The sequence below is a fragment of the Condylura cristata genome, unplaced genomic scaffold, assembly GCF_000260355.1.
Source record: "Condylura cristata isolate star-nosed mole 26May11 unplaced genomic scaffold, ConCri1.0 scaffold00033, whole genome shotgun sequence".
NCBI classification, from domain to species: domain Eukaryota; kingdom Metazoa; phylum Chordata; class Mammalia; order Eulipotyphla; family Talpidae; genus Condylura; species Condylura cristata.
The window spans coordinates 15,357,893-15,375,785 of NW_004567134.1; the positions used below are offsets into that span (position 1 = coordinate 15,357,893).

The following is a 17,893-nucleotide window of genomic DNA, read 5'->3' on the forward strand; positions in this document are numbered from 1 at the left end:
GTGGCGGTTATCCACAGGCCGACGCGAGTGCGGAGTTGCGCCAGGCGACGCCTTTCCCCTTCAGTCTCGGCCCTGCGCCCTCAGAAGGGAGATCCCAGAGGCCTCTGCGGCCGGCCGTGGTGGCCAAAGGGCCCCGCGGTGCGGGTGTGAGGCAGGGAGCAGGGCGCGTGCTCACCGCCAGGCCTGGTTGGGGGTGCCGGGAAGGGGTCCTGACGGGGCTGGACGGAGGGAGCCGGCCAGCCAGGGCGGGACGTGGACGCTGTGCCGGGTGCAGCCGGCTTTAGAGATGCCACCAGGATCCCTGCTCTTGCCTAAGCGACAGTGTGGTGGCAGCGTCCGAAAGTGTGCTTGTACCCCCTGTGCCCCTCCAGCTTCCACCCCAGCGCAGCAGCGGCTTCTAAATTGCACTGAACTTCACTGCCCTGGAGAGCTGCCTAGGGAGGCAGGTCTGTTGCTGTGGCCTTCATCGTGCCCTCCTCTCCTCTTGGAAAGCTTTGCATTTCCTATCTTGAAATTCCATTCCCTTTCCTGGAAAAAAGTAATCAAAAACACCCCATAATTCTGTTCCCAGGGATACATTCTTGGCCTCACAGTTGTCAAAAAGGAAGACTGTGGAAGGCCAAATTGATTTTCAGCACTGAATGCCCCAACATTTTAGTAGCTTCAGCATTGATGCCTATCTTTTATCCCCTAATTCTCAACATCAGGCTACCTGGAGGAGCATATATTGGAGGAAGGGGGTTCTGAGGAAAGGGATATGGCCTGGTAGGGAAAGTACACAACCATTGCTTGAAACACAACAAAACCGCATGTTCTGCTTATCGTGAGTTATGTCCACATTTGCGGGCAACCACAGGTGGATGGACGGAGATCCGGGGATGGGCCAGATCCAGCAGAATCCCTGGGGATGCACCTGTCTGCCCCCAGCATCACAGTCCCCTCAGTTTTAAGATGGTTTAATGCTCCCGTGTCAGTGTTTCAAGTGATTGTAGTTCTGGCTGTCACTGAGTTACAATGAAACATTGCCAGGGAAAAAAGAAGATGGGACATACTTAGATATTCTGGATGCTGCTTGATCTCTGCAAAAGGTACTGGGTGATAAACTTTAGTTTATAAAGGGTGGAAGGTAGACAGACCAGAATGGCCACCTCCCTGCTTTCAACTGTTAAGACTACTCAAGGGCTTTGCACTTGGATTTTACATCTGTAAAATAAACTCTCAGCCTTGTGGGGCCCTGTAAAGGCCTCCCACCTGACCAGGGCCCACCCATTCCCCTGCTGCTCCCACTCGCTGTGGCCCTAGGTTCCTTGCTCCAGGTTGCCTTCAGCTGTCCTGGTTTTCGGTAAATGCTGTCTGTCCGCTTCACCGCTATCTCTCTTACACTTTAGGTGAGAGCTTCCATTCTCCACCTCAGAAAAATCTTCCTGCATTAAGCCAAGTGGCAGCCAATGCCTATCTCTTTAAAATACATGTTTGTCATCTGCAGCTTATTTAATTAATACGTTTATGTAGGTTTTGACAAATATTTTAATATACGTGAAGCCCACTCATACCCTGTGAAAAGGAGGTGATATAAAGTTCCCCTTTACATGCATACATGCAGGATGAAGTCATTTCTAGGATCACATGGATGGGAAGCAGCTGTGCCTCATTCAAAGATCACCCTCTTAAATCATAAATCATGCTCATTTGCTCTCTGTGTGTGACTCTTCACCAAATTGTATAGCCTTCGTTCCTTTCTCCACTTTTATGTTTTTTTTTTTTTTTTTTTTTGGCGGGGGAGGGTTGTTGGGCTGTGGATATTGTATAAGATGTAAAATTCAGAAGTCTTTTTTCAGTGACTGCTATCATCCATCTTTATTTGCTTAGGTCTTTTGTGGCTAAAGAGTTGGTCTCTGTTTCTCATCTCCCACCTGTGGGATTGCACCACCCCCATTGTCCTTATCTCACACCTGGTCCTAGGATGCTTCCCAACTGACCTGTCTCCAGTGGGGCTTCACCCACCCCCTGAGGCCTGACCACTGTAGGTTCGCCTTTCCTTCCTTTCTGCATCTAGAGCACCCGGATGCTGCTTAGCAGGGATTCTCATGGGCCACCAGGCTCCCCATCCCAAGCTCTTTCCTGTCTATGCCTCCTTCAGGCTGTTGATCCAATATGGACCTGTCAGGTTACATAGAAGGGTCCCACACCATGGAATTGTTCAGTGTGAGCCAGGTAAGTCAGGGCAGCCACAGAGGAGAGGACTGCTTGCAGGAGAGATCCCAGAAAAGGAAACCTTTGAAGTGGCCTTGGGAAGCACACACAAACACGCACGCACAGACACATGCACATGCGTAGTCGATGTTTACAAAATCAACACATAGCTGACACTGGTGCTTATCACACAGTGTGCGTGGCTATTTCCAATTAAGTTTTGTCTCATCCTCTTATACTTGCCTGTTGTTACCCTACACTTCAGTTGCATGAACAAGATCATCACTCCTTGAATGCATGGTGCATATTGCCTGTTTCTCCTCCATCTTGTCTGTGTCCTTTGCGGAACTCAGGACAACTGTGTAATAAAACTGGTTGGCTTTATTAATAAGGGCGCAGCAGATGGCAGGTGCTTTGTAGGTGGACCTTAAACGCTTCCTCTCTTATCTACCTACTTTAAACCTAAGTTGCTTGGGAGTTTAGATTTCACAGTAACAGAACAAACTTAAGTATCTAATCTTGATGACGCTAGAACGCTGGGGCTGCTTGTGTCATATGATATCTTTGTGCTTTAATGTCTTGCTTCTGGGTAGCACTTTACAACATTTAAGGCATATGTGTTGCTGTGTGTCCACTTGAGTTTGAGTTTGACAGCATTATCCTTCAGCTTAATGGGGAAATCACTTTTGGGAAGCATGGGTCCAACTACTGCACTAATGAAGAATGCTTATCAGCATTTACTTAAGAATGCTTATCAGCATTTACTTAAACAAAAGACTTATACCTAAATCTTGATTAGGGAGCTGGCTGGGTGGGGTGAAGAGAATATAACTGAGTTCTTGGAAGTCAAGCACATCTCCTGTCAGCTTGTTCCAGTCTTTTTTTTTTTTTTTTTTTTTTGCTTCCTTCCTCTTTTGAACAACTTTACAAATCCTTACTCTTGTGAGATGATCTTTTCAGTCTTAAGGAAGTTAGGGCTGTGGGTGCTCATTACTTTTTCCTTTTATTCCTGTGGTTTCACTCCACCTCCCTTGTCTCTGGGTGGAAAAAGGGACTCTGGGTTTGGTTTCTGACAGTCACTGTACTGTCTTCCTAACATTCTCACTATTGGGACCTTCCCAGCAGTCATTCGTGTTGGCAGTTGCTCACAATCCCACTGTGACACCCCCTTTCCTCTGCTTGCTGTCCACCTGTATCTCTCAAATTGCCCATCTGCCCTAGGCTCCCCTGTCTGCAGGCCTGTCCTGCTCCATCCTGTGCACCATGTAGGACACAAAGAATACTGAATGATTTCCAGGGATTTCAGGGGTTCCTCAACAGGTACAGAATTGAGCCCAAATCCTCTGAAAACCATGTTCTTCAACAGGGTGGCTCCAGCAAGAATCCCTTGTCTCTGACTTCCTATCCCTAATTTTTCATCTTGTCTTCTGACCCACTTGGCCAACTTGTTCACGAATCAGTTCTGCTCATGTTTTCCCTTCTGGAGAGCTTTCATATTTGTTCCTCAGAAGCTCAGCTCAAGTTCTCCTTTCTACTGAGGCTTTTTGGCATCCATAGGGCTTAATTTATAGCATTGTTCTGGCATTCTGCACAGTTCTACCTAACGTATGATTTCCTTCAGGATTCACTAAGACTGTCAGGTTTATAGGAAGGCCAGTGAAGTCTGAGAGACTCCCAGTGTATGGGGCCACCATCTGCATGGCCTCTGCCCCTGCAGAAGACATAGCTGCACATCACGAGCACAGGAAGGAGAATAGTTGATTGGTTGACTTATCTTAGAAAAATTTTTTTCTTACAAAAAACAAAACAAATGAACACCCAGTGCAAAACATTTTGGGGAGACATTGCCAAAATACTGGAAAAATGACATGTCATGTAGACATGTCTAAGTGTGTTGAGAACTTCAGACTTTGCTCTTTTGCTGCCGTCACACCGCAAGATCAAGAACTGATAGTCCTTTGGCAATCTGAATTAGGACTGTTTAAAGAAAAGCTGGTCTGCTGAGTCTTGTAGCTGCTCTTGTGTGGTAGGTGTTTAGTATTTACTGGGACTGTGGAGCCAGTGCCCAGTGCATTTCAATAAGTGCAGTTACAGAGGATTTTTTCCCACTTGTTGAACTAGTAGAGTGTGCATACCTGAGGAGGTAGGACAGACAGAACAGAACCATTTCCCCAACCTTCCCAGGCCAGGTACCATCCAGTTCTTCACCAGGTGGGAAATCCAGCCTACCAGCAGTGAAGTGCATTTGGTGGGGGGTCTCACTCTAAGAATTAACTGCCAAGATTCTGAGAGTCTCTTGAATTCTGTTTAAACTCTTTTTCCCTCTCTCTTTACTTTAGGCTCCTATCAGGGATGGAGACACCATTGGATGTGCTGTCTAGAGCCGCCTCTCTGGTGCACGCCGATGATGAAAAACGTAAGTCAGGCACTTGAGCGCTTTTTCACCTGTGCCTACACCCCTTGCCTCCACTATACCAAAATGATGTGTTGCTTAACCTGACTTTGTGGCTTTGCGCCGTTGATTTGGGTGTGTCCCCAGGAGATAACAGCTGGGCATCCTTACTTTTATTTTAAAATGCCAAAACATGTTAAGTCTGTAACGTCACCTGTGGTTGGTGGGGCTCATACTCTTACCTCTAGGGTGTCCTTTCCCTGGCAGCTTGTGTTGGTGGAACCTGAATACAGGTCACTAATGTGTCTCTGAAGGTTTAGATAGCTATGTGCTGGTGGAAAGCAGAAAACTAGAGAAAAGCACCCAAAATTATTCTTGTTATAGGGAATGTGCAGTGGCTGTCATGGAATGTAGCCCTGGAGTCCGCTTCTGCCGAGAGAGAGCAGATGTCATGGAGAGTGGGGGGGAATATAACACTAATGGGGTCACTCACTCCATGTATGCGAGGGTGGCATTCCTGGCCTTCCTCTTAGGTGTATTTGCCTTTCAGTGGTATCGTTCGAGGTTAAAATTGCTTGCAAGAGTGACTGTTTTATGTAGGAAGGAAGTTGAGTGTTCTCTTTCTAAGCACTGAGGTACTAGTAACCTGTATATGGCTGAGCTTTTTAAAAAATACATTCTAAGTGAAGATGAGCTACTTTCCACATTTTAAATAATTGACACGCAGGAAAGCGTGTGCCCTGAAGCTGAAAGGCTTGCCTTTTCACTCACTGGGCAGTCTCATTTCTTTGAGTATCCTCTTCCCCCTTAGTAGTATGAAGTAACACTTACTTGGTTGTCATCAGCCCATCTGGGCTCCCTCCTGCTCCCGGACTATTTGACTATTTGTATAGTATCCGGGTGATTGGGCAGGGCTGCTGGCCACTGCACTTATTTATCCCCCTCCCAGTCACACATTTTTCTTTAGCTTTTGGTTGATGGAAGGTTATAGCCCAGTGGGGGCCAACTTGCAAGCAAATGGCATGCATGTTGACTGTCTTCCTAAGGACACTGAGCTCTCAAAAGGCAGTTTAGCCATAGGCGGTTAGCTAAACACCCAAATAAACACCTTTTCTGCCTCTAGATTGCAGTAAATGTTATTGAGTTGAGTAGCAAGAAATAAGCATTGTTCAACGTTAATACAGTTAATTTACACAGAAGTTTATATAAACGACAGTGTTTCAGATTTCTCCCCACCTTTGTGACTCCACCTTTACTTAGATCAGTAAAACAAAACACTTATACAGATGAAAACTAGAAGGGACAGCCTCTCTGCTACTGCCTCTGCTGCCTTTTGGGGGTTCCCTCCAGGAGCTCAGCATCAGGGTGGTCTGTTAGGCCAACCCCAACTAAATCACATAGGTTGGGGGCCTTGTGTGGTTTCCCACCCTGTGACCCCTTCTGGGTGAGGGGTAAACACAGAAGGGCCAGCTCTAGTCTCCTGCCTTCAGGGGAGATGCTTTGTGTGTAGATTCATTTATCTATAGAACTTGGAGCAGGAGAAAATGAGGCTTCCAGGGAGCCTGCCGTTGGGAAGAGCTGCTTTCATAGAAATAGTAAGATACTGCTCAGGGGAGAGAGCTCTGGTCTTCCTCAAGTTGGATGCAGCCTTTAGTATTTTGAGAATAAGGATTTGGACACCTGCAAGACCAGAACAATCTCAGAGGAGGCTTCTCTGGAATATCTGTTTTTGGACTGTGGTGAGTACAATTGGTGGAAGTATAAGCTGGTATAATTCTGGAATCCCTCTGTTTTGGATTCACCATCTTGGGATCACTTTTTGCCGTGAAAGCAGATGGGAATGGCCGCAGTCATAGGGTCTTCATTATTAACACATGCTTGACACTTTCTCCCGTGTGTCTGTGTACCATCCTAGGATGGCAGAGCTGTGCGTTATACTTTGTTACCTGATGATCTAAACATCTGAGAATTCATGCAGCCTGGAAACAAAGTTGAGCGTCAGTTGCCAAGTCTCTAGTTAGATTTCTTAAGACTTATCTGGGCTTGTTTAGCCTGACTCAGCTTTCTCTGCCCCAGATGCATTGTGTTTTAGCTTTTGTTATAAATCCCTCTGACACTTAACATACTCCCCAACACTCTAGAAACGTCTTGTGTTTGTAATCTGATTTGGGTATCTTATTACATACAGAAAAATGTTCTACTCCTTGAGATCAGTTTCCCAGCTCATGTAGGTGACCTAAATGACTCCCCTTTTGCTCCTGGGAAATGGGAAACATGGGCATTTTGGAAGATGTTATTGTTTCCACGTTTTAAAGAGAACAGGACCTAGCAGAACTTCAGCATATGATCCCCAAAGGCCTTAGGCTTCATTATGTCTGCTGGTAGAGGATAGAAGAGTTATCTCAATAGTACGCTGTGGTGCTAAAGTCAGTAGTGAAATGTGGTTTTGTAGTCACACAATAGTCACTTATCTGATGGCCTGGAAGGAATAAACTTGCTTAAAATAATCATTCCCTGGCTCAGGAGACTGGATCAGTGTCCAAGTGTTACAGGGCAGGGAGAGAGGGGCCTCCCTGAAGCCCTAAACCCAAAGCAAGGCCTGAAAGCCCACCACAAGACAAAAGCACCTCCTGGTCAGGGCCCATAGAAAAGGGTCAGAAATGGCCAGACAAGTCTGGGAGGAAAAGAGCAACATCAAATCAATATAAACACTACCATAGTCACCTCCCATGGGTCTCTCACCCACATCTGCCTTCCCCAGTCCAGGGCCAGGAAACAAGCACGGTTTCTTCCTCACGTGCTTGCTGCTCCATGTGGCTTCCTCAGGTCTCCTGCTGCTGCCTTCTGCAGATTCCTTCTCTTTTTTCTCTGCTCAGCTCCACCCTCCTTCTGGGTGGGGCAGGGAACCTGGAACTTCCCCTTTTCCTAGGGACCCCCCTGTTACACAAGGGAGTCCTGCAAAGTACCTGATGAAAAGATGTGTGAGCTGCTGGTGCTCCTCGGGTGGGGAACCTTCCTGATCGTTGATGCTGGTTTCGTGACAGCCCAGCGTTTCTCCAAGACTGCTTTTAAGAGTAGAAATGGACCAGAGGAAAAGTTTTCGCCCAGTGCAGGCCCACACTGACAGCGTTCACCACAGCCCCTCGGTGCACCTTCACAGAATGCTTCCTGTTACTGTGATGCTAAAAGGTTTCATTTTGGGCAGTTTTGTTCTTGTAGCTTCTGATGCGATTTCCTACATTGGGGCTGACTGCCTCATTCAGACTAACGTCATTTTATGAGAGCACTGCTGTGAGAAGTGGCTCAAATGTATCTATCCCACGTGCTCTTAATTGCAATTACAGACCTCTTTGAACGTTTCTCCTCTCCGTGGTTCTGAGGGTTTGGGTAGAGAGGGCAGTGCTTTCATTCGGCGTGATGAAGGTGCTTGAGATAAGAAAAAGCCAGATGAAGCTGGTGTGACAGATGTGGAGAGAAGAGCTAGAAAGCTACGCTGCAGGAGGCGGTGGTTCCCGGTCACCATCCCGGAACCAGCCTCCTGGTTTAGTGAGACCATTAAAACTTGACTAATGGGGGAGGCATAAATTAACATAATCCTTCCAAATGAAGCATTCCTAGGATTGCTTAGGAAGCTTAGGAATTCCTAAGCCTTTATTTTGCAGACCCAAATGTGTGGGTATTTTTATGGATATAGAGCCCATTGTTTAATAATCAGTTGCACACAGTTTTCTCTGGTTGTTTTTTTTTCTCCACAGTCATGTTCACCTTTTGTCAACCTTTGCATCAATAATGAACACCAGTTGTTTTGTGCTTGGTTTCTGGTGCTTTAACCTATACTTGGCTTTGAGGGAACAGGCTGGCAGGCCTGCTTAGGCACTTATTTTTCTCATTCTTCTTCTCTTTCCTCTTATTCCCCTGCCTTTCCTCTCAGCATCTGATACAGTGGCTTTCAAACATACTGGACCATGGCACAGAGTGAAAGCATATTGAAACCCTGGGGTTCATGTAGCGAAGCAACTGATACCAACACTTCATGAAGCAACACTCACTCTGGCTTTGCAGAGTGTAACTTGATATGCTGGCTTTATTCTTTGCATTTTACTTCTTCTAAATAACAGATGGGCCTTGACTCATTGGCTTGATTTTAGAATCCACAAATGAATTAGGACTTAGAGTAGAAACAAATTATGATTTGGTTCTCTTCTCCTAGGTTGAATAAACTTACTCCTGACTGCCACATTTATGTGATAGTAGGATTTGACTATTATGTGGGCCATGAAGATACAGTGGGCCATGTGGGGGGGGGGGTGATGTGAGACCTGCTGGGAGATGTGTCAGTGACTGGAGAGGGAGATGTCATCATACATACTGTTCTCTCTCAGGAGCTCGCCACTCGCCAACACCCAGGATGCTCCACTAGAGGCTGTTCTTGGCATTGTGAGCCTGCCTTGTTCATTCCTGGTGGCTAGAGTCAGAGTTCAAGAAAATGGTCTCAGATCTGCTTAGCTTCCTGGTCTTGTTACAGGGCAGGGGGAGGGACACCCCTGAGCCCCCAAATCTACCTGCTCTGGATAGGTTCTGCTATTTGCTGCATCAAGACAAGACATAAGGGAAAGGAATTTTAATACGATCAGTGTGCAATACAGAAAAGGCAAAGAATATAGTTTCTAAATCAAACACCCAAAGTTACCCATCCCTTCATGGGTAAAAGTCCACCCAAAGGGGATTGGCCCAGAGCAAGGCCTGAAAGGCCGCCACAAGCCGAAAGCACCTTCCTGCAGGGACCCACAGAAAACAGTCAGACATGGCCAGACAAGTCTGAGAAGAAAGGAACAAAATCAAAATCAAGATAAATGCTGCCACAATCAACCTCCCCACGGGTCTCTTACCCACGTCTGTATCACCCAGTCCAGGGCCAAGAAGCAAGAGAAAGTTTTTTCACTGTCTGTCTGCTCCATGTGCCTCCCTCAGGCCTCCTTCTGGCTCCATCCTGCTTCCTTCCTCTCCAGTCTTCTCTCCAGATTCCTCTCCTCCCTGCTCAGGTCCACCCTCCTTCTGGATGGGGCAGGGAACCTGGAATCTTCCCATTTCCTGGGGATCACCCTGTTACAGAAGGAAAGAAGCACAATCAAAATACAAATTGGGGTACAGCTACCATGTTTAGCCTCCTCATGGGCCTCTCAGCCAGTCCCTTCCAATTGTCTCTACACGTCTGTACATGGCTCCTTCCATGTCCCCCTAGTCCCTGGTGCAAGTCCAAAGTGGGACTTCTTCACTTGTCTCCTTCCAGGTCTTCTGTTTCTCCTTCCTGCTCAGCTCCACCCTTCTTTAGGAGGGACCTGGAACCTGTCCCCTGTTCAGGGAGTCACACGCTTACAGCTGCACTCAGCATAGCATTTAGGGTGGTTATGACACACCAGGAACTACTGTTTTCTTACTGGTGTCTGGGGCTCAGCTGCACACTCCCCGGGCTTCTCTTTATACTGAGTGCTCTTTCCCTGCGTGTCTCTCAGTCTCACGAGGAGAGGCACTCTGGCTCCTGTGACAAGGGCTGCTTCACCAAGTACCGATTATTCAGAGCTCAGAGGTTCAAATCTGGACTAGCTTGCTGATCTAGAGGTGTTGTGGGAGGCAGTTGGTGTGGGTGGGTGACAGGACATGACCTAAGATTCTGTGAGTCTGTGTTGGACCCTCGACCTGTTTGGGGCAAGTCATGGTTCACACTGCTTTACATCCCAAGCACAGGCCATTCGGTGCATGTGGTTGGCCTTTAGTAACCATCTGTTGGTAATAGAATAACGGCTGGAGCGAAAGGTTCATTCCTAAGGACTTCATTTAACACTAGCAAAAAGACTCATAATTATTACTATTACTGGTATATGTGTACGATTTCAAAGGAGGACCATATCCCTCATGGTAATACTTCAGAATTTGCAAAACATTTTCCTGATGCTTATAACAAGAATCTTTGCAGTGTACTGAGTGGGAGGCATCAGAGAAAGAAATGAAGCTTGAAGAAGTTGGATGCCTAATTCAAGATTTAAATTAAAGAAAAAAAAAAGCTCAGGTGCTTCCCTTCTCTCCCCCTCCTCCCCCATCACAGGCTGTAACCCTCAGAATTCCTGGAATGACTGGACAGTCCCCATTGTCCGCCGGCGCAGACAGCCTCAGGGAGGAGGCCTGGAGTTCTTGGGGAGCTATCTTCTCCAACCCCAGGCTGCCTAACTGCTTTTTGATTTGCAAAATGAGGGCTGAATTTACTGCCCCTGCAGGTCGAATCACTGGTAGTAATTATGCCTTCAGGCAATTCCCTTTTGTGAACAGTGGCCTTGAATATCCTCTTCCACTAACTAGCCTGTTTTACTTTTCAAAAAGCTTCAGGTGGGGCCAGTTTTGTGAGTTTACCTAAGACCCTTTCCAGGTGTGGCCAGCTGCTTTCGTCAAAGGTTGCCTCCCTGGGTAGACCCTGGCATTTAATCAGTAGGGGCTCCCTTTCAGAGGGAACTACTATAAATATCTCTGCTATTTTAGCAGGTTTCTGTTAGATAAAATTAGCATAATAAATGTTAGAAGTGGTGAAAACAATGGGTTGTTAATTAGCATAATGGATATTGGAAATATTCTTCGTCTGAAAGACACTTAGACTCTTGAGGCTGGTTTGTGACGTTTCCTTTAAGTGAATATCTCTCAATCTTTAGAAAAATCAGTGCTTTTCCTTAACACCCATAAAGGTGTTGTGAGCTATTTTAATGTCATTTGCAATTGAATTTACAAAGTCAGAATTAAGAATCCTTGGATCAAATTGGTTTCCCCCCATTTTGTTATATGGTTTTCCTAATGTCCCCAGGGTGCTCCTATCTCCCCAGCCCCTCATCCTCTCCCTGCACCCTGAGAATCACTGCCATGTTCAGTGGCTTGTGTGAACATCCCCAGTAAGTCTTCTCAATGTCTAGAGGTTCTTGGAAACTGAATGAAACAGTATAATGAAGGCAGATCCTTGACTAATGTTATTTCTTTAAACATCAACTGGGATTGTTTCATCTCCTGCTGTACACACCAGCCATCTGTTTTGGAGATGTGTTCTTTGCTGGCTTATGCTTTGAAGTCACTGTTTTCCCCATCCACCTGGGATGATCAGTGTTTCTCCTGGAACATTCAGGTCTAAACAACGATTGCTGTAGGATCTGGTTTTGTACAGTGCCCCCAGAATCACCACCAGCTTCATTTTAGTTCAGGTGTTGTTGGGGATGAAGGGACAGAGGGTGTGGGTCAGATTGGTGACCTGTGTGGGAAGCAGCCTGTGCTGGTTCCTGAGAGCTGACAGTGTGTTTTCTCCTGGACAGCTCTTTGGGAGTGCTGAGTCAGTGATAGTGGAGTATCTATTCACCTTGCAAAGGTCTTTGGTTTTCAGGGTTTTTTCAGTTTTCTCTGCCTAAAGGGCCTGCTGTTACCATTTACCAGCCTCACACTGATTGCTTTCCTATGGCAATATAATATCAAACTTCCTACAAACAGAAACCTGGATTTTCAAAGTGTCATGTATGCCAAACAATTCCTGTTGGAAGTCTCTATCCAGTATATGCTTAGTACTTCTTTTAACACAGCCTCAAATAACAGTATATCTACATTTCAAGCCACCCACATCAGTTTTCCTCTCCTCCCCCATAGTCGTCCTGAATTTCTATAGCAATTCTTGATGAGAACTACAAAAGGTGATATTTGGCATTAAACCATTTGCTAGTGTAATTACCTTAAAGTGGAAAGTAAATTGGATTTGTGTATTTTTTCCCCCTTCCTATTCAGCTTTATTTTGTTGTTGTTAAAAGACAAAATTCACACTGTCATCTGACTTGGCACTGATGTGGAATTTGTAGAAACAATACGTTTGGGGTTTATACTTTCAGAGAATCAAGTTTGAAAAATGAAATTGCAGGCCCTCCCTGGTGACGCAGTGGGTTAAAGCACAGAACTGCAAAGCTGGCGGGAGCCTCTGCAGCAGGAGTTCCATTACAGGCCCGGGAGGTGACACATGGCGAGGCAGACCTCTCCTGACCCTCTTGCTGCTCCCCTCAGCAATGGACTTCGTCCATCTGCTTGTCCTGCCCCCACTCTTGCTGGGGAATCCTCTTACCGCCCTTGTACTGCTGGCCTGTACCCCAGTTCTGGATGCATAAATAAATAAAAATCTTTAAAAACAAAACAAAAATTAAAAAAAGCGGCAGCAGTATTTACAAAAAAAGAACCAAATTGCTTAGTGGCTTTAGATTTTTTTATTGTATCAGACTCTTGATTCTGTGAAATGATAAATTTTCCATTTGAAATCCAGTCTTAACACTATACATCTTTTATTAAAACTTACGTGCAGTTGTTTTTTTTCCTCCCTCTGAAAAATAATGCCCAAATGTCACATCCCCTAGCCAGGGATCGAAGCTGCTGCTGCTTTGCAGTGCAGAACAGGCAGATTGACGAAGTACACTGCTGAGGGGAGAAGTGGGCTGGTCAGGAGAGGTCTGCCTCACCATGTGGATCTCCTCCCGGGGCAGGCGGGGATCGAACTCATGCGGAAGTGGCTTTAGCTTCTCAGTGCTGTGCTTTAACCCGCTGTGCCACCAGGGAGGGCCAATTTTTTTATTTTTAAAGATTTATTTATCTATGCATACAGAACTGGGGTACAAGCCAGAGGTGCAGGGGCGGTGAGAGGATTCACCAGGGACAGAGTGGGGAGCAGAACAGGCAGATCGTCAAAGTACACTGCTGAGGGCAGCAGTGGGCGTATCAGGAGAGGTCTGCTGCGCCATGTGGTCACTTCCCAGGCAGGCAGGGATCGAACTCATGTGGAAGTGGATTTTAGCTTCTTAGTGCTGTTCATTAACTGGCTGCGCCACCAGGGAGGGCCTGTAGTCTGTTTTTTAAATGAGCTTTACCAGGCAGAATCAGTTTTGCTTACCAGTAAGCAGGGGTTGAGAAAATAACTTCCGTTTTCCAGTGAGGGTTAGTTTAGAGTGCTTTGAATAAAACAATTTAAATTACAAAGTAATACTTCCTTTAGGACTTTTGGAGGCCAACTGGATATTTGGAGTAAAATGGTAGTCTGGACACAGATATGTCGTCCTTTTTACAAAAAAAAAAAAAAAAATTTTTTATTGTTGACATTTGTTTCATTACTTTTTTCAGCACCTGTTCTGTTATGCATGTATTAGATCAAATCCTCATAACTTTCACTTCACATATTAATGAGTGATACACAATGATAATAATTGTTAGAACTGAGATGTAAATTGAAGTTTGATGGCTAGAAATACTATGTGTTTTTCAGCATTAACTGTCCCTTAATTTTGAAGTGAAACTTGTGATGTTACTCAAAGTTTTAGAAAGAGAAGTTCTTATGAGAATAATAAGAATGACCATAATTATTCCTCTCTTAGCAAATCTTTTGCTTTACAGAAAAATTATTTATTTTTCTACAAACCTGTCTTCCTTTTTTTTACTTGCTAAAAGTTTTTACTAACTCCCTCTATAATCTTTTTTTATAATATAATAGTTTATTTTTACATCATTTTGTAATTTTTTTTTTTACCTCAATTGTAATCCCCGTGGGTTTCCCATCACCCAGTTACCCTTGTGCCACCACCATAGTCCAGCGCACTTCCCCCCCCCCCATTTTTTATCCCATTCCCCACTCCACCCCCACAAAATCTCTCTGGTATATGGCTGTTCATTATTCTTGTTATTTTCTCACCTGGTCCATTATACTCCTGCTATGAGCAAAACCATCTGATATTTTTCTTTCTCTTTCTGGCTTATCTCACTAAGCACGATCTTTTCCAGCTCCATCGAAGTTGCTGCAAAAGACATGTGTTTCTTTTTTTTTTTGGTTGCTGAGTAATATTCCATTGTATATGTGTACCACAACTTTTTAATCCAGTCATCTACTTTCTTACCAAAATTTTTTAATATCACAAAGTGTAGATTAAAAAAAAAATCTGTAACTCTGAAGGGAAAGTAGAAAGGGGCCTACCTTCAGTAGACAAAATTGAAGAAGAATTGCAGGAAAACTGAAAACAGATGGTATTGGATTCACCAAAAAAAAAAAAATCATAATCCTGAGCACAGGTACAAAAGAATATGAAATTAAAAGCTGAGTGACTAAGAAAACAACAACCTCCCCCCCCAAAAAACAAACAAACAGTGATTAACAACTACCAACCAACAGGAAGTGGCCCTAGGGTGAGTTCAGGTCACTCATTTATAAGAGTGATCCCCTGGCTAAGTAAGAACCATGCTCTGAAGAAAGTGAATGAATGTCCTCTATTGGGGAGCTCTCAGAGGGCTTGGGGACTTGCCATAGAGCCTATTATTGACCCTCCCCAAGAAGAGACCTATATACTTAGCATTCCCTGCCAAGGTTTGGTGTAGGAATGTGTGATCACCATGGGTGCCTGTGTACACATGTATGTTATCAGTTGTGTTTGTATGTGTCACAAACAGTTTGCCAGCAAATTTCTGGTCATTGAATGCTGGTGCCATCTGATCCCAGACCTTGCTCACCTTATAACTAACTGCAAGTCTGCACCTTGGCTGTGGCACCCCATCCCCCTAACCCCCCCTTGCTTTGGCACAACATTTCTAATGTTAGTTCAACCTTTTTAGATTCTGTATGTGAGAACAATACAGTATTTTTCTTTCTTAGGCTTATTTCACATACTCTCCAGTTTCATCCTTAGTGTCTCAAATAGCCTGGCCTGGGGCAGCTGAATAGATGCAGGCAGGTAAGCCCACTGTGGTGCCCAGGCCTCCTTGAATGTTGTGCCCTGGGCACTTTGGAGCCAGACTAGTCAGGGCCTATTTGGTCCTATTGGACTTTGATGAAAACTGAAAAGATGGGTTGAAGGAATTTGGACATCCTGGGATTTGTTTACTTGAGAGCATTGAAATAGGATGTGCTGTTTTTTTAAAAGATTTATTTATTTTATTCATACAGAACCAGGGTACAGGCCAGAGATGCGGAGGGTGAGAGGCTTCACCAGAGACAGAGTGGGGAGCAGAACAGGCAGATCGTGGAAGTACATGGCTGAGGGGAGCAGAGGGCGGGTCAGGAGAGGTCTGCTATGCCATGTGGATCACCTCGCGGCAGGCAGGGATTGAACTCATGCGGAAGTGGCTTTAGCTTCTTAGTGCTGTGCTTTAACCCACTGCGCCACCAGGGAGGGCCAGGATATGCTATTTTTAAGACTATACTTTCTTAACTCCTGAGCCTGTCATTCCAATAATTCCTTAATCCACATCTTACTCCTATTGCTATCCATTTTTTCCCTTTATAACTTATTTCTTTTACCCATTTCCTCTTGCTTAATTTAGAAAAATTTTAAATCAGAAAATAAATTCTGAAGCATGTAACTTGCAGTATCCACCTCATTCTGAAAACCCTGCTGTATGTCAGGTCCTCTTTACCTTTCTAACCTGCTTCCCTTTTACTTGGACATTACTAAACTCTGTTCCATCCCATTATTCACAAGTGTGGTGTAAAAGGCTGACAGGCATGGCTTGTTTCAACTCTGCCACTTACAGCTGTGTCCCCTGGGGGAAATGAGCCTGTCTGAGACTCTGTCTACATAGTCGCCATCTTAGCAGCTAGGAGTAGCTGACCTCACAGCCAGCGGTAGCTGTTGTGAATCTAAATGAGATGATGCCTGCAAAGTGCTGTGCATAGTGGTCTGCCCGGTGGCTGCCCCCTGGCCTGGAGGCTCAGAGGCATCATCATCCTGAGCCTGAGCTCTGTCCCATCATCCCCTTGCCGGCCTCCACTGTCCTCTGTGTCATGTATTCCAGGTCAGTGCTCTCATTCTAGAAGTATTTATCCTGAGAACGAGCACATGGAAGCCAAAATTTTGGATACACGATGTAGGATTTAGCCAACATTCCCATGTGATTGGGAGTTTGTGCACAGAATTCTCAATTGGATTCCCCCCGCCCCCCATTTTAAAAGGACTGGAGGACTGGCCCCTCCCTGGTGGCGCAGTGGGTTAGGACACAGCATTGCAAGCAAGCCATAGCCACCTTTAAAAGGACAAGTTTATTAGGAAAAAGAGAAAGAAAACGAGAGTCAAAGGTGGACGGGAGAGCTCAGTTGGATTTTTAAAAAAATATATTTATTTATGCACACAGAACTGGGGTACAGGGAAGAGGTGCAGGGGCAGAGAGAGGCTTCACCAGGGACAGAGTGGGGAGCAGAACAGACAGATTGACAAAGCACACTCCTGAGGGGAGCAGCGGGGGGGCGGGAGGGGTCAGGAGAGGTTTGCAGGGCCCTGTGGGTCAGCTCCTGGGCGGGACTGAACTCATGCTGACGTGGCTTCAGCTTCTTAGTGTTGCTGTGCCACCAGGGAGGGCCTCATTTGGAATTTTTGCATGAGAATTTTGATGGCAAGCTCCATTGTATTCTCACCTAGTCTGCTGTAAGGAGATAGGGAGCCTTCCCGAATTCTTATACTTTCAATAGGTGATCAGTGTTTCTAGAAAAACTGGGGATGACCTCTGTCCTCAGAGCTCTGGAAGTTCTCAGTGCTGTGATGGTGGGTCTGTTTCACCCCTTCTCTTGGACTCTCAGTAAGTCCTTGTATTTGGAAACTTGACCCTGGAAATTTTTCTTAAATAATTTTTTTTGTTTTGTTTTATTCCTCCCTCCGACAATTTTTTTTTTTTGGCGGGGGGGATGTTTTACTTCCTGGGCTAACTTTTAGGTTTGTCCAACTTCTCTCCCTTTTTACCTTCTTAACATTTCAATGTTTTGTCATATTTTTCTCAATTTTATTTTCCAATCCCTGTATCAGTTACCTGGAAACTTAAGCCGTCATGTTTTTAATTATCTGGAGTTCTTCTGAAAATCACACTCTTATGGCTGCTTTTTCACTGAGGCAATTGATATACATACTCTATTTTTTTTTTATATTTTTCTATTTTTTTTAAAGATTTATTTATTTGTACATACAGAACTGGGGTACAGGCCAGAGGCTCAGGGGCGGTGAGAGGCTTCACCAGAGACAGAGTGGGGAGCAGAACAGGCAGATCGACGAAGTACACTGCTGAGGGGAGCAGCGGGCGAGACAGGAGAGGTCTGCCGCGCCATGTGGTCTCCTCGGGGCAGGCGGGATTTGAACTCATGCGGAAGTGGCTTCAGCTTCTCAGTGCAGTGCTTTAACCCGCTGCGCCACCAGGGAGGGCCCATACTCTATTTTTTAAAACTATTTTAAAAGGACAGGTTTATTAGGGCCCTGCTCTATCACAGGTGGGCATGCGAGCTGTGTTTTG

At 45.4% G+C, this 17,893-nt stretch overlaps 1 protein-coding gene across 1 annotated transcript in view; it reads left to right on the top strand.

The window, feature by feature from the left end:
- VGLL4 (vestigial-like family member 4) overlaps positions 1 to 17,893 on the top strand; it is a 113,074-nt gene that overhangs the window by 6,024 nt on the left and 89,157 nt on the right. Inside the window, exon 2 of the mRNA XM_004692372.1 lies at positions 4,533 to 4,609. Coding sequence (XP_004692429.1) covers positions 4,546 to 4,609 — 64 coding nt within the window. The 5' untranslated portion in view covers positions 4,533 to 4,545. The remainder of the gene's footprint in view (positions 1 to 4,532; positions 4,610 to 17,893) is intronic.